General features: G+C 30.8%; 1 protein-coding gene and 1 non-coding gene across 6 annotated transcripts in view; one reads left to right on the top strand and one right to left on the bottom strand.

The window, feature by feature from the left end:
- Window positions 1-1,457: 1,457 nt before the first annotated feature.
- TRNAY-GUA (transfer RNA tyrosine (anticodon GUA)) lies at window positions 1,458-1,551 on the bottom strand. Its single transcript has 2 exons — window positions 1,515-1,551; window positions 1,458-1,493 (listed from the first exon to the last, which is right to left on the bottom strand). It is a non-coding gene; the product is annotated as a tRNA-Tyr (tRNA).
- An 8,964-nt stretch (window positions 1,552-10,515) lies between these two features.
- Window positions 10,516-25,040, top strand: part of pum (pumilio) — a 560,122-nt gene continuing 545,597 nt past the window's right edge. For 3 of the 5 annotated variants that reach the window (XM_065514286.1, XM_065514270.1, XM_065514279.1), the window contains exons 1-2: window positions 10,517-11,272; window positions 19,833-20,636. In XM_065514286.1, the coding sequence (XP_065370358.1) occupies window positions 11,018-11,272; window positions 19,833-20,636 (1,059 nt within the window). In that variant the 5' untranslated portion in view covers window positions 10,517-11,017. Of the gene's footprint in view, window positions 11,273-19,832; window positions 20,637-25,040 lie in introns of all 5 variants that reach the window. The other 2 variants (XM_065514262.1, XM_065514295.1) reach the window with 2 other exon arrangements.

The following is a 25,040-nucleotide window of genomic DNA, read 5'->3' as shown; positions in this document are numbered from 1 at the left end:
AGCACAATTATGTTTTATATAAGCCACCAAATTTTGTGACAATCGGTCTCTAATTAGTCATAGCTCCCATATAAGGCACACTTCCGAAAATCAATTTAACTAGCATAAAACTCTTAAAAATTTTGGTATTCAAATAAAATTCAATACAATTCCAATTCTATGCCATCTTCTCATAGTTTTTTAAGTCGTTCTTTATATAGGACATTGGGGTCACAACAACAAAAATAAAACGCAATAATGAAACATTCATGCATATAACAATCAAGCTACTATTCATAAATATAAATTCCAAAAAATATAGTATTTATTCACTTGTAAATGTACAAAATTTTAATTTTCATACAAACGAGAATGTATGTATATGTTGCCAATTTAGCCCTTTTCTGGCTAAATTTAGTTCTTTTCAATCTTGTTTAGCCACAATTTAGCCTTTAGCCATTTTTTTAGACTTTTTTATTTTCATTTAGCCATTTTTATGACTAAATCAAAACTTATATATTGATCTGTAATTTTTGCTGTTTTTTTTTTCAGTATTTTTGTCTTTATTAAATCTTATTAGAAATTTACAAATAAGTATTTAAATCTTAACCTAAACTAAAACTAAAGTTGTTATTGCCGCTGCAATGTCCAACATGAGTGCTCGTTAAATGATTATCTGGCCAGATCCAGTGTTTCCAATCGCCTCAGTCGTCTATGACCCCCAAATGACAGCAACTCCCTGGCGAGGGGGTTTGGATGATCCATTAGTTTTGAAATGTATTTTAGACTGGAGAGTTTGATCTCCTCGCGTATTATGGGGACATTGAGATCCCTATTAGAAAGACAAATTCAGTTCATTATCGATAATAATTTAGCTATGATCATTTATATCTGATCAAATATAAAAAAATACTTTTTTTCAAAAATTAAATTAAATATATATGTTTACATATTTTGGCTACCTTAGTTTTGATATGTTTACAAACTAATGGCAAAATTTATGTTTTTGCCAATAAAAATCAACTCTGTCCTTCATGTTCTGCATTACATGAGAGGCATATTTGCCATATATTCACTTATCAAAATTTCCTCCATCGATTTCGAAGTTATCACAAAGGATTACTTTATACATAATTCTTGTCCATTCGGCCACTATGAAAATATCTCAAATTAAAAATTCAATAACTCAAAAATAGTAGCAAAAAATAATGCGATCACACAATCCCCCATGAGGTATTGGTGAGTAGTACTCACTGAGTACACGTGACGTATCCTGTAAACAAGAACTACATGTACTACATGTAGTACAGTTTATGATGAAAAATTATTAAAGATGTATCTCAATAACTGAACAATTTATAACTCTTAAATTAAGAGAAAACCTATTACAGATACTTAAATTTCGAAAGATCCCTCAATTCCACATTGAACAAACTACATTTCTTGAATTTTAATTATTTTTAATATAATTAAAAAAATCCTTCGAGCCGGATTTGAACCAGCGACCTATGGATTTCTACATTTGTTTAGCATCACTACAGTCCACCGCTCTACCAACTGAGCTATCGAAGGTGTGTTTGTTTTTAGGTCAAATGTCTATAGAGACTAATATTTAAGAAATCTAGGAGAATTTTGACTTAAAACAATATGGAATGTATGAGTTTAGCTAAATTATAAAACAAAGTCAGCCGCTTTATATTTAATTAGTAATTTAAATATTATTACAAAAAATTTACAATAATTTACAACGAAAGAAAGAGTTACCTAACCCTTAAAATTCACCATCCAGGTGGTAGCACTTAATGTGTGAGTGTGTTTTGCTCATTTGAAAATCATTATAAAAAATGTGCGCATAATATTAGATCTCATTCGCTATTTTCAATGTGTTTCACGTTGTTTGTTTCTATTATATACTGCTCCGGTCATTGTTGGGGTCTATCATAACAACACCAGAGCGGTTACAACAATTGAGAGAGAGCACAAGCAATAAAATATATGGAATAAAACAAGTGTAATCCCCAGTGTTGTCACTTCAAGTGTAATTTTTTACTTCCAGGTAAAAAAGTAAATTTCAATGGTATTACAGATGTGATAGAAAATACTTATATATCTCATACCTAGTCACTTCAAAGGTATTGAATACAAATTTTATAGAATCCATCAAATTTTCTTTAATTCAAATCTATTACAAAATACTTTTATTATAAATTAATTCCTTTATTGAATTCTATTCAAATGTAGCCTCTGAAAACTTTATGTTGTCGAGAATGGTTTTATGGAATAAAATGCTGACATTTATAATTCTGAATTTAGATTTTAGTGAACTAAGCTGGTACATACACGGAAAAATTGTTCAACATAAATTTATAAATAACACAGAGGAACAAAGTTGCCTTTTTGGTTTGGTTCTGTGTAAAATATAATTGATAAAATATAGGTATATGGGACATTTTATTTTCAAAACTATCTTTAGTTTTTTTTTGAGCAGCTCTTGTTTTTAAAATATCGGGGTTTTAATTTTAAAATTTTTGCATAAAAATTAAGAAAAAAACTTTGGTACTGGTATTCTGCACAAAATTATATTTTCTTTGACATCAATTTTGTTGATCTAAATGAAATCGAAAGGTTGTTGAAAGTTAACTCTTTTCAATTTCATCCTTATACCTTTGGTAAAAGGGTTCACAATTTTTTTCACGATGTACAATAAAAATATATAAACTAATTTTTATAAAAAAAAATTTTAATTCGCTGCAAATATACAAAACTGTTTGGCAAATAACTCGAAGTTTTACCATTTGGTAATTTAAATCGCAACTTAGACAATTTATCGATATATAATGTAGAAATAAATCTAATGTATGAAAAAATTTATTTTTTTCTATAAAATAATGAAGTATGTATTTCCATTGATGTATTAAGAAATGAGAAATAATTTATAATATAATTTTTTTAGGATGTAAAATTTTGGCGTATTGTTTATTTAATTTGTCATTTTAATTAAAATCTATGTTCACTGTAATGCCTTGAATGTGCAGAGTTAAATATAATCTATATATGTATATAAAAATTAAATGGTTCATGTATGTAATGTCATCACGTGAGAACGGCTGGAGCGATTTGGCTGATTTTTTTTATTCGATTCGAAATTTTCAGGAGATGGTTTGTAAAGAAAAAAAATCAAAAATTCCGGGTAAAACTCGGAAATTCTTTTTTTTTGGTGAGTCCAGTCAACTGTAATAAAAAAGCTCCCTAAAGTATGCAGTACAATTTAGATATTTTATTTGTAAATAAGAACAGGCTGGTGTGCGTGGGTTCGATAAACTTGAAGAACTAACATTAGTAAATGCTACCGGGTGAAGCCGGGGGGGAACAACTAGTACTATATAAAAATCTCGTGTCACAATGTTTGTGTTTGAACTCCTCTGAAAGCTATGAGAATAGGTCGTAAAGTATATTCCATACCACTATGTCATAAGATCCGTACCAGACCCAGATTGTATATATAAAAATATACATTTAGAGTCTGTATGTACATACATTTGAAGTAGCTTGGTAAACTGTTTGAGTGCTATTCAATTGTCCAACGAATTCGTCTGAATTCGGATGCTATTTCTTAAAGTTCTTTTGTTAAATAGATGAATACATATATTGTATACATAGGATGGGGTTGTAGCAAACCCGATAATGATTATATTTTCTTATCTAAAATAACTTTATATTCTATGAAATTATTAATTTTACTTCATAGTGGACTTGGGTTGTACTTTTATACATACATAAATACATACATATTTTGAAATAGAAATATTTCCTTATAGAGAACCTTTTACAGGCTCGGATCCATCTCAACTATTTGGGTGGGGGTAAATGTACTTGAATGTTTAGGGAGTTTTATATATCGTTTACAATAAGTCGTTTTATCCTATCCAGCAATTAATCTAAAAGCACTAAAATGGCAACACTGTGGAATACATAAATTAGGGGAGACATAAAGAGAATGAGAGAAATTGCAAGAGAATAACACAAAAACAAATAGCCATAAGGGCAGAGCATAAGTGAAATGAATAAAATGAAGAAAAGACACCAAAAGTTAGAGCACACACACATACAAATGAAAAAACCGCAAATCCCGATGTCTGGCAGGCAACGGCGGCGCAACTGAAAAACAGAACAGAAGCATTTTGTGTGTGTTCTCGCGACGAAGAATTTTTTCTTCAACCGATAAAATATAAAGTCTTTGTGTAAATAATTGTATAAAAAAACTAAATCGTTAAGAAATTATTAAAAATAAACTCATAAAATTGTGGCAAAATAAATAAAAATCTTATTCAGAAAAGAAATCATAAATTGTTGAATAATTAAATTTTGTGGATACTTTTCTACATTGAGCTAATAACACCACCACCCCAAGGAATAGTTTGACTACAAAAAATAAACCAAGACCATTATTAAATTTTTTTTATTTTGTCATACAACTATAATTTAATTATTTTTCGTGTAAAGTGTATAGAAAAAATCAGTGTAAATTTAGTTTATATAAATTTTTGGAAAAAATCTTTATACAAAACTTTGGTTTTGTGTTTTGTCTGTATTCAAAGAAAACTGTTTATTTGTATAAAAATTAAAATGCTAAAGAAGCCTAAGTGCTAAACAAGGTTCTTTATATTGTTTCAAGATATACAATTGTGTAAATTTGTGTGTTTTATATACATATATATACATACAACATAGTATAATCAAATAAATTTGTCATTGCCACTCTGCAGTGCCGCGTCTCGAAAACAACAACAACAAAAACGGTAAAAATCAATTTATTTAAATGTTTATTTTCCATTATTACAATTGTATAACTAACATATAATATTTTTGTTTAAAACGATTTTTGGACAAACCAGATACGAATTTTAGAGAAAATATAATTTTTTTCCATTCCATAATATGTATTCCAATAAGATTTTTGGGTTCCCTTCGATTTTTTTTCACTTTATGCTTATCCTTTTGTTGATTATTTACGTGTGTTTTGTATCTTTGCTGGTGTTCATAAAATTCCTGTCATTTACCATCTATTCTCTTTTGACGCCATCTTTGCCTTGTTCTTTTTTAGTTTGTTTATGTATTTTTTTTTAAATTGCTCATCATTCTCTGTGTTTTTGTTTCTTCTTTCATCTTATACTCTCCTTGTTATTTTTTTACACAGTTGACATTGCCTGCTCGCCAGTTTTTTTTCCCCGTCTGCATGTATGACTGGATGTCTGTCTACATATGATGTTTATTGTTGTTATTTGATTTTTCTTTTATATTTTGGTATTCTTATTAGTTGAGACATTTTTTATTTTACATCAGTGATGTTCAAAAATATAAATGAAGATGTATTGGTGAGAGAGCTACCCAGCAAACATAATGTCAAACACTTAAAATAAGAACAAAATAAAGAATGTTTAGATTTAGAATTTTTGCCAGATATAACCGATTTATTAAATGAATGTAATTTAAATTTTAAGGAAATAAAAGAATACACATTATACGACCGAAATTCTCTAAAATTTTTTATTTATTTCTGACTTTGTTGTTTTGTGTTCATTTGTAATTGAAACGCGTGTGTTTGCTTTGCTTCGTCCAAAAACCAACCAACAACAATGCTTAATGAATTTCTGAAAAAATGATACATTTGTTACGCTCTTTTAAAGAGAACAAGAATATGTGTGTTGTTACTCAGCGCGAAAGCACAATGAAATGAACATCATTGTTTTACATTCAGATTTCTATTTTCCCATACTATCTATCTACTACTACTACATATACGTATGTATTTTTGCACTTCTTTTTATTTTATTGTTTTTCATTGTTTTTGTAAATTTTTGCTATCCTTTTTCTTGTGCGAGTGAGTGAGTTTATTGTTGGTGGGTTATTTGTTCTTGTCTCATTCCATTTTCCAATTGTAAATTATTTCTTTGTGAGATTGTTGTGTTAGTTAAAGTTTTTCATTAAATTCTCTTTTTAATGTTTATTAAATTAACTTAATTTTATATTTATTTATTCATTGTGTTAAGCGGCGCCTTTTTCTTTGTGTTTTGTTTTTTTTTTTTGCAACATGTGCTGTTTATTGTTTTTTATACTTGTTTTTCTGTGTGTATACTATATGTACATATGTATATTAATACATACTTGGGTATAATAGTTGTCTTCTATCTGTTTATTATTTTAGTTTTAATAATTATTACATACCTGGGTATTGAATTAATTTAATTTTGTTTATTACCGAAAAGATATACCTATTCCCAGATATTTCTGTTGAAAAAAATCCGAGTTTATTGCTTTATTTTTGACAATTCGATACTTAACGATTTGGCAGAATTTCTACAGAGTTGTTTTGAAAAGCACTGAATTGATTTACTACCGTTATTATTGCTTATTTGTTATATCACAGTGTTTCGAATAAATAAGTAAATATAGGTATTAATTCAAACATTTTGTTCTGAAAGCATAAATGGGATTAAATATACCTAAGACCCTGTCTAATTTTTTTAAATTTTTTTAACATTAGTGTTTTAGATTCTAAGAATAATGGTGTAAATTGATTTTTGGTCTCATTTGGTTTAGAAGTTATAGAGTAATAAATGTCGTACCTACAGTATTGGCCATAACTAAAGCACCCCCTCTATGGATTTTTTCAAAACATAATTTTTTTGATAAAAAATACTTTTTTGAATTCTGATTTGTATATATTTTATTAACTTATATTGTTAATGTTCATTTAGTAAACGATAATTTTATGAACAATTAATTTAAAATGATAAATCATAGGTATAAAAACACAAAATGCAACGGACAAAACAAAAGCACCCCCTTATAAGATGTTTAAAAATTTGACTACGCTGTATATTTGCATTGTCAATTGACGGGACTGACAACGAATGGATTTAAAAATTTCAGAAGATAAAAATAAAGGAAGGCGTAGTGTGTATAATTTAAGTTTTATACAGTTTATTGTAATAAAAACAATGGCATGGAAAAAGTACTCCAGTGAATTTAAAATTAAAGTTATTGAAGACTGGAAGACGGGTTTATCACGACATGAATTAAGTAAATAATTTTCAATTAACAGATCAGTTTTTTTCAGGCTCATTTCAAAGTTTTTGCAGACTGGTTGCATATGAACGGTGAATTCTGGAGGACGTCCGCGAAAAAAAACCATATTATGATTCCTTGATCAAAAGAGCAATTCAAAAATATCCTATAGCATAATCTAATCAAGTATGAACAAGTTTAAGATTATGCGTTAGCGAAAGTACAATCCGTTGAAGAGCAGTAGAAGTCGGATTATTTAGTTGACGACCAGCAAAAAAACCCATTATATCAGCTAAGAACAAGAAAGCTAGACTGGAGTTTACCAAAGCGTACATTGACTAGAGTGACCAAAAATGGAAGACAGTACTGTTCACTGATTAATCCAAATACAACTTAAAAAGTTCCGATGGAATATGGCGTGTACGCAGACCAAAAGGAGAAAGACTGAATCCTAAGTATTGCAAAGGAACAACTAAACATGGAGGAGGCAATGTAATGGTCTGGGGTGTCTTTTCTGGTCAAGGAATTGGGCCAATTCATAAAATTAATGGGATTATGGATCATTTCATGTACCGTGATGTATTGAAAGATGTAATGTTGCCTTATGCCAGTGAAGAGATGCCACTTAAAGGGAGCTTCCAACAGGATAAAGATCCTAAGCACACCTCCAAAATTTGTAAGACTTGGCTACAGAGCAATAAAATTCAAGTTATTCATTGGGCTCCTCAATCTCCCAATATCAATCCTATTGAGAACTTGAGGGATATTGTTAATATGAAAATAAAACGTGAAAATTGCCGAAATAAGGATCGGGAATTTTCACGATTTATTTCAAGCCGTTAAAATAGCCTGGGAAGGAATATTGCAAGACAAGATAAAAAACTTAATATTTTCTATGCATGATGACACAAGCACATCACGCTTGTGTCATCCAATGCAAAGGATTTGCAACAAAATAGTAATTAAAATTAGTGCCATATTTTATCCATCAAAGGGTGCTTTAGTTTTGTCCGTTTAATTTTCTACCTTAAAATATTTTTTGATTTTATGTTACCACATATGGAAAGATTAACTTTAAAAGTATTTGTTTATCAATAATAAACATATTAACAAATGAAAATAATACATAATCGAAATTTAAAACTTTGTTTTTATAAAAGAAAATATATGAAAAAATTCACTGAGGGGGTGCTTTAGTTATGGCCGATACTGTATGTGTCGGAGATGAAAACATTTTCCTTCAACTAAAACGTGGTTGGCGTAAACGTCTTACGATTACGACTGTTTCGTACTAGATTTAAGATAAAATGCAAACTGTTTCTTTAATCTAGTACGAAACTGTCGTAGGCGTATGACGTTTACGCAAACCACGATAAGGGTGATTATTATGCGAATCAGCTTTTCGATATACAATATGTAGGTAACCGGTGAGAAAACCCTCCGTCCCACTATAGAATTATTTACCACTTCGGTCAAAATTTTAACTTTAACCCTTAAATGCATGATTTTCACTTTTATTTTTCTATAAAGTATCAAAAATTTAGTAGATTTTTATTTATTATATTTCATTTAGCTTTAGTTTGATTTAGAATTTCGCTAGCTGAAACTTTTCGTACTCCATTTGATTTTTCTGAATTAGTATCAATCTTATATTCGTCTAAAATTAAGTGGAACTGGAATGTAGACAATTGACAAAAATATGCATTAAAGGGTTAATACCTAGGTAGGTATAAAAAACATTTATTAAAAAATCTGTTAGCTTTTCTGAGGTTCAGTGCAGTTAATTATGTGTCAACTTCAGATAAAAGTATTATTAAAAATAGGTGATAGGTACCTAGGTAGTTTTTAAAATTAACAAATGGAAAAAAAATTAGAATGTGAAAAGTTTAGTTATGAACTAATGAAATTGAGAATTGGAGTTTAGACTTACAAAAAAATTATAGCATTTGCTAGACGATCAATAATCAATTATCTTCCGAAATAAATTTATTTCTTCGGCTTAAGTAATTATGTTTGCAGTTCCCTATAACGTCAAACGAATGATAATGAAAAAAAAAAATAATTGAATTTAAATTTTTGTTCCAAAATTTTCAATTTCAAATATCAATTTACGGCATAAATCAAGATCATCGAAACAGCTTTTATTTTAATAATTGTTTTGGTGTTGTTAGCTCTCATCAATATATATATGTATGTATGTAATAGTAAATTTCTCATATATTTGGAAAATAATCTGATCATTATAGGTATCATTGAATAGTGCTTAAAAATAACTTTAATATGATACACAGTATAGTACTGATTATTAACATTGTGAACCAAAAATTCCTTTTTGAATTTATATGACAGTACTTCGGAAAATTTTGATATACAGGAAAGGTGATTTAGCGAATCCGGTGTTCGATATACCCCAGTTTAAAGTCCCTTCGCAATACAGAAAATATGGGTGATCATTGGAAACTCTCTCTAATAATTGAACCTGGTAACTGATTGTACCATGTTCTATACTAGTAATTAAAATATTACAGATATTTTCACATATTTCTTAACGCACGACTTATATCGATTATAGAATATCAAAAACTAGTCATAGGTATGATTTTGACATCAGTACTAGTAATAAAGAAATTAGTTAATTTGAATTTCAATGCAAATACAACTCTGATGTTATACCACGCAACTACCTAGTATAATTTTATATTTACTATGATAATTTCTTGTATAGTTAATAAACTAATGTTGCAACTTATTTCTTTTCTCTTTTCTTTGCAGTGTAAAAATTTTGTGTATAAAAAAATTAGTTTTTATTCAAATTAAATATCAATCAACATCTTTGTAAAAAAAAGAGTTTATAATATAAATAATATCATTACTGAGCCATCATTATTCTTCTGTATTAAAAACCATCACTAACAGCACTCTTCTATTACGCGGTGCGATATTGTAAGAGAATAAAGAGAAATTCAATTGACATAAAGTAAAATATAACGGTTTCTTGTCTAACACACACATGCATGTATGTAAAGACAAATCGAAAGCAAAAATAAATAATAAATAAACAAAAAAAAGGAAAATAAACCATTGTCATCTTTTAATGTGTGCAGCACCGCATTTATCGTTGTTGTCGTCGTTCGTCATTTACCACCTTGTCATTGTGTAATTATAAAAAATAAAAATAATAATTTTAAGTTAAAATTTGTGTACAAAATAAGTCAACAATTTAACTTTAATAAAGGAACATTCTTGTAAAAAAAATAACAAAAACTCCCCGGGAACGCGTTCGGTAATTATAAAATCGTAACGTTTAACGTGTATTAAAAAAACAACAATTGTGTAAATCTGAAAAATCTCTATAATAACAAATAAATTTTGTGAGAACATAAAGAAAATAACAACAAAAAAAAAACACGCAAAGCATAATATTGCAAATTTTGTATTCAAATTAGCAAAACAAAATATAATTTAAACAAATTTGTTGGGTAAATTGTGCTGCCAATCAACAAAATATTTGCATTGAATTAATAAAAAAAAAAATTTAATTTTAATTATCCCTATCCTTGTGTAAAATAACGGCCTCAAAATAGAGCTGCTATCGACTACTGCAATATCCTTTGCCCCCATTGAGTCCACGGTGTCTTCTACACATTATCAGCCAACATCATCGTCATCACCATCGCCCTACTATTCGACGGCTCATCATCACCACCAGTCACCCCAAACAGCGCCATCCAATTCAACGTTACAACAACAACATCATCATCAGCAGCAACAGCTTCAGCAACAATATCACCGGCAATCTCTGCATAATTTTCTATTAGCCCCAACATCTTTATCAACTTTGCCCGCATCGGCTGTACCACAAACTCAAACATCAAATTCGTTGTCCTCCTGTAGCTCGGCAGCTGTAGAAGGTTCATCTCAACTACTCCAACAACAGCATCTACAGCAAGAACAACAGCATACAATACACATGAAGTTATTGGGCAGTAACGATGATAGACAAGTGCGCGGCGGTGTTGATCAATCTGTACCGCGCACTCAAGATGATGTTGCTGCTGCTGCCGCCGCAGTGGGTTACGTGTTCCCGCGGCCCTCACCTGGCGGTATGCAGCAGGGTGTAGGCAATTCAGGCGGCAGTATACATGATGTTGCAGCTGCCGAATATGCTGCTCAATTTGCCCAAAAACAAGCACGTTGGGCATGTGGGGATGAGCATACCATTGATGTAAGTACTTTTGTATTGGTATTATACGGTTAATAATTTTTATTTTTTTAAATCCCTATATTTTTATATATTTTTTTTGGATTGATACATTCGGTTTTTCCTAAATAATGCTGACAACATTTTGAAGAAAAAAAAAAAAACTCATACAGTCTATCGCAAAACTATTTTGTTTAATATGCTGTTTTTCTATAGCGAACGAGTACTTTGAGTGGAAATTTAACATGTGTTTTGTTATTGTAACAAAAACAAAATACTTGTAAAACGTCCACTCAAATCACTCGTTCGCTATTAAAAAACAGCACATAAGTATTTTTAGGCAAAATTAGTTTTTCGTTCATACATGATATTACAAAAAAAATGCAATTGATAACACTATGCTACAAGTCACCTCCAAAATCTTGAGTTACGGTAAAAAAACGCACTTATAAGCCAGTTGAATATCAACTGATTCTCAGCTGATCTAGAAAGAACTTTAACTTGAGATGAGTATTTTGATCTAGATTTGTCCTCATTCAGTGACCATTTTTCAACAGGTTCGATAGTGCCTGTTTTTTAAGTATTTTTTTTAGTGGCAAGGCCAACTAAAATAAGTTAGTAATCATATTTGGGTTATTTTAATTGATGCCGCCATTAGGAACAAAATTTTCGATTTCGGTATTAGGTGTCAGTATAAAATTGGTGTTTCGCGTTCAACCATAGTATAGCGTTGAAACCCGTTCACTGCTGATCTCCAAATGCATCAACAAATAATGATAACGATACTTCGTTTCAGAATTTTAACTGTTTAAGTCCATTCCCAACCAATTCTTTAACAAACCGCTTTCAACGAATATAGTCAGTCCTCCATCAAGCTCAACAGTTGCTAACACGATTAGTTAAAAATTCCTTAGGCGCTTCGTTAATGAATGGGTCCATATAGTCAAAAGAAAAAACAAGTTTGTGGCACATGCAAAAAAGATTTGGACACAGATGCTGATTGTCTGAAAAATGTAGAGTTTTCACCTCAAATGCACTAATCTAGGTTTTTTAATACATATTATTTTTTTAAATTGCTGACATTTTAAATAAAAAATAACATGAATACTTTTACGATTTTATTATTTTATTTATTAAAAATTCAATGCCGATAATAGGGTCATAAAATGCCGGCATTAGGGGTAGGTGCCGACTTCGGGCACCTGTTTTCTAAAAAAACGTAAATTACTCAAATTTAATAATATAAGATTGAAAAGAGTCTAAAACTATACAAATTATTAAGCAACAATAACCGATTAACATCCTAATACCATCTTCACACTCATAAGGGTACCACCTTAAAAACTGAAAAAAAGTTAAACTGCCGACTACTGGTGCATTCACCCTATGCTATTTAAGTAAACTTTAGAAATTTGTGTGCATTTCACCAGCAAACATATATTTTTTTTAATTTTTTCAACATTTTCCGAATTTGTAGTTTTTTTTTTTGAAAAAATTAAAAAAATATGTTAGCTGGTTATTTCGGAAGTTAATTAGCCCCATAAATCTGTCGAAAGAAAATGCAACACTTTTGATTCCAAGGGCGTCGTATGGTTTGGAGGAAGCTTTAAGCTGCATGTCTTCCGAAGGAGTTGGTAATCTTGTATTTATTGGTGTTATATTTCACGTCAAGTGAACTAACTTTTAAAATCGATGTCTTCCGATGAAATTTGCACCAAGGTTTGACCTATTGTATAGTAATTCAGACACAATTTTTCAACAAGATCGGTCAAGAACTCTCGGAGTTAGAGGGGGTCAAAATATGACATTTTGGCCAAACATGTGATTTAACTCATCCATGTAACTTATTACCTATTGTTCTTAGCAAAATGTGTCCCAAATAGTTTACATATCTATTTCTTCAATCTTTCGAAAAAAAATATTTAAAAAAAATAACAAATTTTTAAACTTTTTTTTTCCGAAATCAAAAACTTTTTGGATTTTTTTTTCAAAATGGGCCCTTTTTTCTTAAAATAAAACTTAGATATTTTCCTTGAGGACCTATTTGGTCGCTTAGTGGGATGCGAGTTCGATATCTATCAAAAATAAATGTTTTGTAACAAAACATGGAATTTTTGACTTTTTTTGCAAAATCAAAAACTTTGTTGACTTTTTTTTTTTCGAAATGGGCCCTCTTTTTAATTTTATTTTTTTTTTTGCTCAACAGAAAGAAAGCTCAGATATTTTCCTTGAAGACCTATTTAGTCGCTTAGTGGGATGCGAGTGGTATATTTATCAAAATAAATGTTTTGTAACTTAAAATATGCAATTTTTAATTTTTTTGCAAAATCTAACTTTTTATAAATGGGCAATTTTTAAAATATTTTTTTCGATCCAAAGAATACTTGGGTCTATTCCTTTAAGACCTATTTGGTTGCTTAGTGGGATGCGAGTGGGATATATAGCAAAATAAATGTTTTGTAACTCAAGATATACAATTTTTGATTTTTTTTTAGCTAAATAGAACTTTTTTTTCCAAAATGGGCCTTCTTTTTAAATTTTTTTTTGCTCAAATGAAAGCTTAGGTCATTTCTTTTAAGTGCTTTCTTCTCGAACTCGCATCCCACTAAGCGACAAAATAGGTCCTCAAGGAAAATATCTACGCTTTATTTTAAGAAAGAAAAAAAGGACCAATTTAAAAAAAAAAAAATCAAAAAAGTTTTTGATTTCGGAAAAAAAATATTAAACATTTTTTATTTTTTTTTTTAATATTTTTTTCGAAAGATTGCAGAAATAGCTATGTGTACTATTTGGGACACATTTTGCTAAGAACAATAGGTAATAAGTTACATGGATGAGAAAAATCAAATGTTTGGCCAAAATGTCAAATGTTGACCCTCTAATTCCGAGAGTTCTTGACCGATCTTGTTGAGTTTTAACTCATTTAACTAAAGCACCCCCTCAATGAATTCTTTCAAATCATAATTTTTTTGATAAAAACGGCTTTTTTGGGATGTATATATTTTATTAACTAATATTGTTAATGTTCATTTAATATTCATTTAGTAAAAGATAATTTTATTAAAAATTAATTTAAAATGATATATCATATAAAAACTCAAAACGCAACGGACAAAACAAAAGCACCCTCTTATAAGATGTTTAAAAATTTGATTCGGTACTGCATATTTGCAATGTGAGTTATCGGAACTCACAATGAATGCATTTAAAAATTCCAAAAGATAAAAATAATGGAAGGCGTAGTGTGTAAAATTTAAGTTTTATACAGTTTATTGTTAAAAAAAACAATGACAAGGAACAAGTACTCCAGTGAATTTAAAATTAAAGTTATTGAAGACTGGAAGACGGGCTTATCACTACATGAATTGAGTAAAAAATATTCAATTAACAGATCAGTTATTTTCTGGCTCGTTTCAAAATTGTTTAAGACTGGCCGCATATCACCGGTGCATTCTGAATGTAGTTCGTGTAAAACCACACGATATGCTGATTCCTTGATCAAAAGAGCAATACAAAAAGATTGTACAGCATCCGCTAGTCAAGTAAGAACAAGTTTAAGATTATGCGTTAGGGAATAGTAGTAGAAGCCCGTTTATTCAGCTGACGACCATTTCCATCAGTTAAGCACAAGTAAGCTAGACTGAAGTTTGCCAAAGCCCGCATCGACTGGAGTGTCCTAAAATGAAAGACAGTACTGTTCCCTGACGAATCCAAATACAACTTAAAAAGTTCCGCTGGAATAAGGCGTGTACGCAGACCAAAAGGAGAAAGACTGAATCCTAAGTATTGCAAAGGAACAATTAAACATGGAGGAGGCAATGTAATGGTCTGGGGTTGCTTTTCTGGTCAAGGATTTGGGCCAAATCATAAAATTTATGAGATTATGGATCGGTTCATGTACCGTGATGTATTGAAAGATGTAATGTTGCCTTATGCCAGTGAAGAGATGCCAGTTATAGGGAGCTTCCAACAGGATAACGATCCTAAGCACACCTCCAAAGTTTGTAAGACTTGGCTTTAGAGCAATAAGATTCAAGTTCTTCATTGGCCTGGTCAATCTCCCGATCTTAATCCTATTGAGAACTTGTGGCACATTATTAATTTGAAAACAAATCGTGCAAATTATTGAAATAAGGATCGGAAATTTTCACTATTTATTTCATGCCGTTAAAATAGCCTGGGAAGGAATATCGAAAAACGCCATAAAAACATAATATCTTCTATGCTAAGAGATGTTCTTGTGCCATCCAAAACAAAGGAATTGCAACAAAAAATTAATTAAATTTTTTTTTTATAGTATATCCTTGAAGGGGTGCTTTAGTGTTGTCCGTTTCATTTTCTACCTTAAAATATTTTTTGATTTTAAGTTTCCTCTTATAGATAGGTTAACTTTGAAAGTATTTGTTTATCAATAATAAACATATTAACAAATGAAAATAATACATAATAGATATTTAAAACTTTGTTTTTATACAAAAAAATACCATATGAAAAAAATGCACTGACTGTATATGTTAATAAAAATGAAACCAATAAACTTACAGTTTTGAATCTTTTTTTATTTGATTGAAATTATGGTTACAATTTACAAAAAAAAATTATATTAATAGTTCTAATCATTCATGATGAAATTTTGATCATTTTTCGAAAACCCTTCCTTTATTGTTTTCATAGTGCTTTATGTCACTTTGTTCGAACAGGTTGTCCATCTCAGTTTAAAATCTACCACACTTTTGGACACATTTTTTGTGCTCTTCAATTCACTTTTAACAAGAGCCCAATATCTCTCCATTGGTCTCAGCTCCAGGCAGTTTGGAGGAATTGCCTCTCTTGGTACAAATACCACATTATTGTTCTTGTATTACTCAAGACCTTTCTTACCATAGTGACAGATGCCAAATCAGGCCAAAAATAAGTGGACAACACATTTAGAAGTCTTATGAGTGGAAACATCCTTTTTTGTTAACATTCCTTGATGTAAATTTCGGTATTTATAGGGCCCTTTGTAACAAATTTTTGTCTTTTTTGCGGCAACTACATATTGCTTGCCATACCAAGAACTGTTTGGGAAATTTTGTCTGATTTTGGTCCCTAAACTTTATTTCAACATTCCCTCGAGCATCTGCAACATAAAAAAATTTACCCAGAGCTGCGAAAAATGTTCCATACATACATTTTTAGCAAACTTCCTGCCAGGAACTTCTTGAGCCTTGTATGCTTTTAAACCTGCATTGGCTTAAACTTTTCGTACCAAATAGCCCGACTACTGAGCTAACCGGACTGCTTTCCTACCGGATGTGCTGGGAGCTATTTTGTAAATGCTTTGTAGTTATTAACTTTATAAACATCAACGGACACGTTCTACCGATACTGTTTAATAACATTGGACTCAGTTTGACGCAGACCTTTGATTGTTTGGCCAACTTTTTGTAGGACCAAGTTGGATTTGTTGAAAATATTAAATAATTTTAGTACGCACTTTTTTCTCGTCACTCATTTTAATCAAATTAACAACAAATGAACATAATTGACATTAAACATAATCACCCCTATCGCGAATCAATATTTCACATGAAATATTTTCCCTTTTCCTTTTTTCGATCATCAACTTTGTTCACGTGAAAAAATTCCCCTTGTTGTGAAATTTTTAGATGGAATTTTGTAAACAATAAACAGCTGTTACCAACAAAATCAACTATTGTGAATGAAAAGTTCATCGTGATATTCCCGATAGCAATTTTCCCTTCGAGGGAAATGAATATTTCATGGGAACAAAATTTCACATGTTATTGCCGATAGGGGTGAATAACTGACATGCTTTATAATGGTAGCTTGATCAAAAAAAAAATCAAATAATACTTGGGTTAAAAGTTTTAATGATAAATGTGTGTTAAGGTACGTGTGTAAGGGTACGCTGAATTCAGTGGTGCTAACCGTTTTTTTAGGTTAGCTCGTATTTTCAAGATATATCGTTATTTCGAAAATGGAGGAGGTTGAACAACATACAGTGGTGGTCAAAACATATGCAACCAGCAACAGAATTTTACAAAAGTGGTTTAACTACTTTAAGATGTAAACAAAAATATTCATTTGCTTATAATATTTTTTAATTAATGCTTTAAAAATAAGAATATGAAATTTAATTCAGAATTTTTTGCATGGAAAAGAAAAAAATTTAAAAAACTACGTATGGGTTGATATTTCATTGGCCAAAACATATGCAACTAATTGCTTTTAAAACATTTCTTTCTATAAAACTTAATATTTCGTGGCAAATCCTATATTTTCAATGACGGGCCTTACATCGGCAAGGCTGTGAAGCTATCAAATTGGCAATAAAATTTGCAGGAATAGCGTTCCAAGCATCTACCAATCCTTGAAACATAATATCTGAATTAGTGCAATTTTCGGTGTCGATTCTTTTATTAACGATTGCCCAAATGTTCTCAATGTTATTTAGATCTGGTAATTGTGGTGGCCATTCCATTACCGAAACTCTTTCTTGTGCTAACAACGATTTAACAACATGTGAAGAGTGCTTGGGGTCGTTATAGTGCTGAATAACTCATCGAAGAGGCTTATTATCCTCAGAATTTAGAAGCATTACTCTTTCCAAGATGTCTCTATAGATAAATCCATCCATTATTTCAATAATTTTGAGCAATGGGCCAACTCCAGCAGCTGAAAAACAACCCCCATACCATTACGTTGCATCCTGCATGCTTCACCGACGTTTTCCCTACCCGTAAAAAACCGCGTATATCTAAACGTAATCAAAAGAAACGTTTGAAATTAGCTATGGAGCATTTAAATTGGTCAGAAAACAAATGGACAACTGTCCTATTTAGCGACGAATCCGAATTTAATATCATCAGAAGTGATTTCATGTGTTACGTAAGACGACCAGTTAACACGCGGCTTCAAGCGCGATACTGCAAATGGACAGTGAAACATGGAGGATGTAACGTAATGGTATGGGGGCTTTTTTCTGCTGCTGGAGTTGGCCCATAGCTCAAAATTAATGAAATAGTGGATGGATTTATCTATAGAGACATCTTGGAAAGAGTAATGCTTCCAAATTCTGAGGATAATATGCCTCTTCGATGAGTTATTCAGTACGATAACGACCCCAACCACTCTTCACATGTTGTTAAATCGTGGTTAGCACAAGAAAGAGTTTCGGTAATGGAATGGCCACCACAATTACCTGATCTAAGCCCCATTGAGAACCTTTGGGAAATCGTTAATTAAAGAATCGATCCCGAAAATTGCACTAATTCAGATATTATGTTTCAAGGATTGGTAGATGCTTGGAACGCTATTCCTGCAAATTTTATTGCCAATTTGACAGCTTCACTGCTTTGCCGATGTAAGGCCGTCATTGAAAATATGAGATTTGCCACCAAATATTAAGTTTTATAGACATAAAAGTTTTCGAAGCAATTAGTTGCTTATGTTTTGGCCAATGAAATATCAACCCATCGTAGTTTTTTTAATTTTTTTCTTTTCAATTTCAAAAAATTCTGAATTAAATTTCATATTACAGTGGGACCTCGATTATTCGTATTGGTCGGGACCGGAAGCATTCTGGATAATCAATTTTCCCGGTTAATTGAGTACCAATTTTGAGTAATTTTTTAAAGGATTTTATGTACATGTTTAAATAATATAAGGATTTTATTAAATTTCGGACATATGCCCACAGCATTTCATTTTCTGGGCAGAGTAAGTTATTCTACGCATTTTTCAAAACTGCAGAAGTAACAGTGTTCCAAGCGTTATTAATTGACAACAGTGCTTTCGTGATGTTAAACGCTTTCCTTAATTATTATATATTGATTGACGTGAATAGTTTTTGCACTATTGATGACATTTAAAGCTCCATATTGCACACTGATCCATCGTTTGGATCAAAGACGTCACATTTGGTTTGGAAAATTGTATAAATCGCTCATTGCTGAGTTTTTCTATTGTATTTATATGAATTGTAGCAGCTATATAATCAGCTGAAGATTTTTTCCTAAGTTTGTGAATTCCATGTCGCTTGTTTGTTTAATTTTGAGTGGAATATTTTAGCCTTTTCATTCACTATTAATCCAGAACTTTTGGTTCTTCAGCCGTCTTTAAATATTTTCAGTTTCGAATGGGGAATTCATCTTTTTCGTTTTATTCACATTGTGTTTGTTGTTCAAAAACAATCGAATAAATGTTGCTTATAATCCTGGATAATTGAGGTAATTACGGTTAATCGATGCAAAAAAGTTGAAATCGATCCAAAATTTGTTTCTTTTTCTTTCACGGATAATTGATGTTGCCGGATAATCGAATCATGGTTAATCGAGGCCTCACTGTATTATTTTTAGAGCATTTTTTATTCCAAACATGAAATTTTATTTTCATTCGAATAAAATAATTTTTTTCGTGATTATTCGAACAATTTTCATTCGAATGACAATTGTTTCTTTTCATCAAAAGCCCAAAAGCATCAATAACATTTCATTTTATGAGCAAAGTTTATGCTTAAGCCATAATACATACTATGAATTATCTATATAATTATCATATTATTCAATTCTCCTTATAGAATCCCGATAAATGGAAGTACAATCCTCCAATGAATCCAGCCAATGCTGCGCCTGGTGGACCACCTGGTAGTGGTCCCGGTACAATTGGTCCCATTGGCATGGGCGGTGGCATGGGTAGTATGGGCACTAATGGTGGTTTACATCCTTCAATGGGTGGCCCAAATCAAATGAGTAATTCAGCAGCCGCAGCTGCTGCCGCTGGTATGGCTGCCATGCAACAGGCTGCTGCCGTCGCTAAACATAATCAAATGATGTCACAAGTCGCAGCTGCAGCTGCTCAACATCAGCATCATCAACAGCAGCAGCAACAACAACAACAGCAGCAACAACAACAACAACAGCAGCAACAACAACAGCAGCAGCAACAACAACAACAGCAGCCACCACATCCGGCTCATCAGCAGCCACCACATCCCCAACATCAACAGCATGGTCCCCCACATCCATCCCAAATGCAATCTCATCAATACAATTCGAATCTTCTCAATCACGCCATGAACAATCCAGCTGCTGCTGCTGCCGCCGCTGCTGCTATAGCAGCAGGCATGACTCATATGCAATTGCCACCAGCAATGCAAGGTGCCACTGGCAACATTTATGATCATCCAGGCGTACATCCTGGTGTGGGAATGAATGGTGTGGGTGTACCAAAGCCACCACAACCCGGACAACCTGGTCCCGGCGAATTGGTCTATCTGGGAGGACAACCACATGCTGCCGCTGCTTTGGGCATGATGCAACAGAATCAATACATGAATAATCAAGCTGCAGCTGCCGCAGCCGCCTCACGCAATGCCGCAGCGGTAAGTAACTACCATTTAGTAGTTATTGCTAATTAAATTATCTATTGTTAAACATTTCAATGTACATTGGCATTTTCGTTGGTTTATTATAGCCGTTTATTATCTACTACGATAAGAATTAGTTTATTTTCTCTCTGCTGTGCAATTGATTCAATTAAATCGTTTTTTTTTCTTTTCGTTTTGTCTATAATTAAATCATTGTTTGTCAATAGCTGTATTAACGATTGCCAATAGATATGATTGATAATGAAATTCAATATATGTATTTTATTTACTCATGGCTCATTGAGAGATAATTTCCCAGGTGAAAGAAGGTGCAGAGAAATCAAACATTTTTGGAATATTAATTATGGGTTAGGTTTAGCAAATATTTAAAAATGTCCGTAGAAATGAAGTATTTCTATAGAAAAGTTGACGATTGCTGAGCAATTTTTTCTTCTGATCTAGTTTTTCTACTGAAGCGTTTTCTTTATACAGAATTTAGAAAACAATGTTGCACATCCTGTTTGCTAAATATGCAACATGATTATTATCGCATATTAAATTCATTTTTCCCTTTTTTGTTGCCAGTAAATAGACAGTAATTTGAAGTATAATATAAGAAAAATACAGCATGCAACACATGTTCTACTCCTATTGTATAGGTAGCATGCAAACATACCACAAAATCCACACCACTTAAAGTGCAAAATTTGCACATTTAAGTATTTATTTAGTAAGTTTTCTTTTATACTTTATGTTCAGGTATTTTTATATATAGATTTTATTTTATTTTTTTTTTTGAAATGAGTAAAATAAAAAACAAAACAAAAAGTTGCAAGTCTGAATGCAACAAAAATGATCGTTGTCGTCGTCGACGTTGTTCTTTGTATGAGAGCTCTTCTGCAAACTAATTCTAGATTTTTCCGCCATATAAGCAAGAAGATGTAGAAGGTATTTATTTTTATTTATTTCTGTCCGTCTGTCTGTCTATGTGTCTCTCTGGCTGCCGCCTGCCTGCCTTCCTGGCCATTTGCTGATGGAGAAATAAATGCTCTGTGTCTTTCTTTGAATAGTTCAGTTGTGGAAGTTTGAGTTTCTTCATCTACTTACAAACATATTTACTGCAATTGCAGTTGCAATTGAAAATATTCATACATCTAGAGCTGTTATAATGAGCTTTCAATGCGTTATTCTATTTTATTTGCAGAATTTATCCATTTTTGTTTGTATTTTTTTCAGTATCTTGTGTTGTCGATGAGTTTCTTCTGCTGACTCTGTTGCAACAAGTATACATTTATTTTCGTTCTTTCTTTTAATTAGAAATACTGTTCTAAAGTTGTTTTTTTCTCACATAGTTACGCTAATGATACATTTTAGTTTTACTTCATAGAATTAATACTTTCGTAAATACATTCATATATCAAAATGCTCTATAAATATAGAATGTAATAACTATTTTGCTGATTAAAACTAAATAAATGAGCTTTTGGTAAACATTTTCTACAGACAATATCTCACAAATTCTATTGGCAAATCCACAAATGCTGCAGAATATAATTTTTTTGAGATAATTTCTCCTATTCTGTGGAATATCTTCCATTGAAAGTATCTCAGATTCTGTTGAATGTTTCTTGAAGAAAATTTCTCAGATTTTGCTGAATGTTTTCGAAAGAAAATTTCTCAGATTCTGTTGAATATTTCTATAGAAAAATTTTCGGATTCTACTGAATATTTTCTATAGAAAATGTCTCACATTCTGCAAATTTTTTTATTTAGAAAATTTATTACATTTGTTGAATATTTTGTATAGAAAATTTCTAATTTTTGTTTCATATCATCTATAGATAATTTCTCAGATTCTTTTCTATAGAAAATCTCACAGTATGTTCAATGTTTTTCATAGAAAATTTCTCACATTCTGTTGAATATTTTCCATAGAAAATGTCTATGATTCTGCTGAGATTATTTTCTTTAGAAAATTTATCACATTCTGTTCAATATTTTTTAATAGTCAATTTCTAAGATTGTATTTTCTATAGACATATTTGGTATTAATCTTTTTATTGAAAACATTTTCCTAACTGTTGGGAATACAAAGAAAGTAACAAATGCAACTAAAATAATATCGCAATTGAATGGAAATAATACAGTACGTCATTTAATTAACTATTAAATTACATTAATATTTGATTAAATATTTAGATTCTAACAATCAGACACACATTTGAAATACATACATATTAAACAAAGTCAAACTAATTTTATTTAAAACAGTTCCAAAACCAAGAAAAACCTAATCGTTTATAAGGCAAAAGATCTGGATATGAAGATTAGCTTAAAAAATTAAAAATTTTGTTTAAAACGTGAGCAGAGAAGAACAAATAAAAATATAGATTTTATTTAAATGCAAAAAATCTATAAAAACTTTAATTTATTCTGTCTATAGTTAAAATCAGAAAAAAGAGTATTAAACAAAAAGAAGAAGGAAATAAAGATGGCAAAAATATAACAAAAAAACTACATACTCACACTACTAAGTCAGATAACTTGGGACTAGGGCACTAAAAAACATCAAACCACTTAAAACAAGAAGAAGCTAAAGTGTAGGAAGAAGAAGCAGAAAAACTTTAATCATTAAACAACAACAACAATGTGTATATGATATACAATAACAAAAGGCTTGCTTTGTACAACTCTTTTTTTTCATTTTATTTTTGATTCAACCCCACCACACCAACAACAACAATCTATACATATACACAACAAAAAAAAAACGAGCTGAGAGTTTTTTTTTCGATTCAACGATAACAGGGGAGATATTTTTTACACGAAGCAGTGATGCCAACTGGGGAATTATTATACACAAAAAGTATTTGATAAATATAAATATACTCACGAACTTATATTTAATTTTATTAAATTTTTTAATTTCGATTCATAACGTAAATTATAAATATAACAATAAAACTAACAAAAGTAAAAAAAATCACCCAAATAATTTGATTAAAGGTTTACAGGGAAAAATAAAACTACAGAAATTACAAAAATCAACTACCAAAAGCTAAAAATTAATCCGAAAATCGATTATTTGATGAAACGTTTGGGTATAGACTTCTGTCATTCATTCCACCGTCCATCACCCACAAATTTACTTTGTCATTTCAGATTTTGTTAATTTTTGTCACACACACATACCATATGGCCATTTCCATTTTAAATTGTTCAAAAACTCGAGATTTTATTTGTCAGTTTCGATTTTTGAAAAGTGACAAAGTATGTATGTAAGTTTATGTATTTATATCTTGTAATGCTGTGATCTTATTTTGTTGATTCAGGAAACATATGAAAAGCTAATTTTAGCAGCTAAAAAGTAATAGTTTCATTTAAAAGTGCTTTCATATGTCAATTTTCTTATATTCTTCTTAAATTGTATTCTTTATGCAAATGCAATTTTCTGATGAAATTTTTACTATAATAAAATGTAAACTAATTAGTAAACGGCACAATACAAATTATCCTGGGAAATGAATGTCTACTATTTTTACTATTTTTCTTTAGAAAACAGTTTAACTAGTTTCTTCATAAAAAATAAACTTTTTGATTTATTTACAAAAATACTATTTTTGTATGAGAAAAAGTTTTGGACTTTTTATGAAGATTTTTATTTTGTTGTTTGATTGACATTTCACATTTTAATATATATTTAAAAACACCAAAAATCAAAAGGTTAAACATTTGTTAAAACTCCATCAGATATGTATTTATATAACTTAAAGTAAACATAGATATTTTGACTCTTTTGAAAAATCGAAAATCGTGAATTCTCGGAATATTTTTTTTTGGAAATTTCGAAACGCATTGTTGATAGATCAATAATAAGGAGGAAAGTCACAAAGTACATACTCGCTTAACTTCCAGTGCGTGACATGTGCATAGAAGAGGAATTATGTTTTTATCTTTCTTCTCATTGTGGCTTCTGCAGTAGTCATTATAAGGGAGTCCAATGTGTCTCGCTGCATGCAGCTGGTACCGAATCCAATCAAACTCATATGTCCCTCATAATAGTGCATGTCCATTCATTTGAGCACCTTTCCAGGGCCAAATCAAAACAATAGTGCCAAGTGAGCGATTTGTCACATACATTATTTATATCAGATTAGTTATTTATAACATGACATTTCATCATTTGGTCCCCACAACGATCAATATTATCATGTCATCTCACCCATATCAGTGATACTGTTAAATGTCTCACTATATCATTCAGAGGCGTCTGGCATTCCAGGGATACTTTCGATGTAGTATACACTCTTCTCATGGATTTAATAGCAGCTTGACTGACGGTATAAATTCGTATTTTTTGCCAGATATACTATAGTTTTCCGCAGATATTTTTTCGTTTTTTATACCCTACATCATAGT

Source organism: Calliphora vicina, chromosome 1 (assembly GCF_958450345.1).
Source record: "Calliphora vicina chromosome 1, idCalVici1.1, whole genome shotgun sequence".
Taxonomy (NCBI): domain Eukaryota; kingdom Metazoa; phylum Arthropoda; class Insecta; order Diptera; family Calliphoridae; genus Calliphora; species Calliphora vicina.
This window is presented reverse-complemented; position numbering and strand designations above follow the sequence as displayed.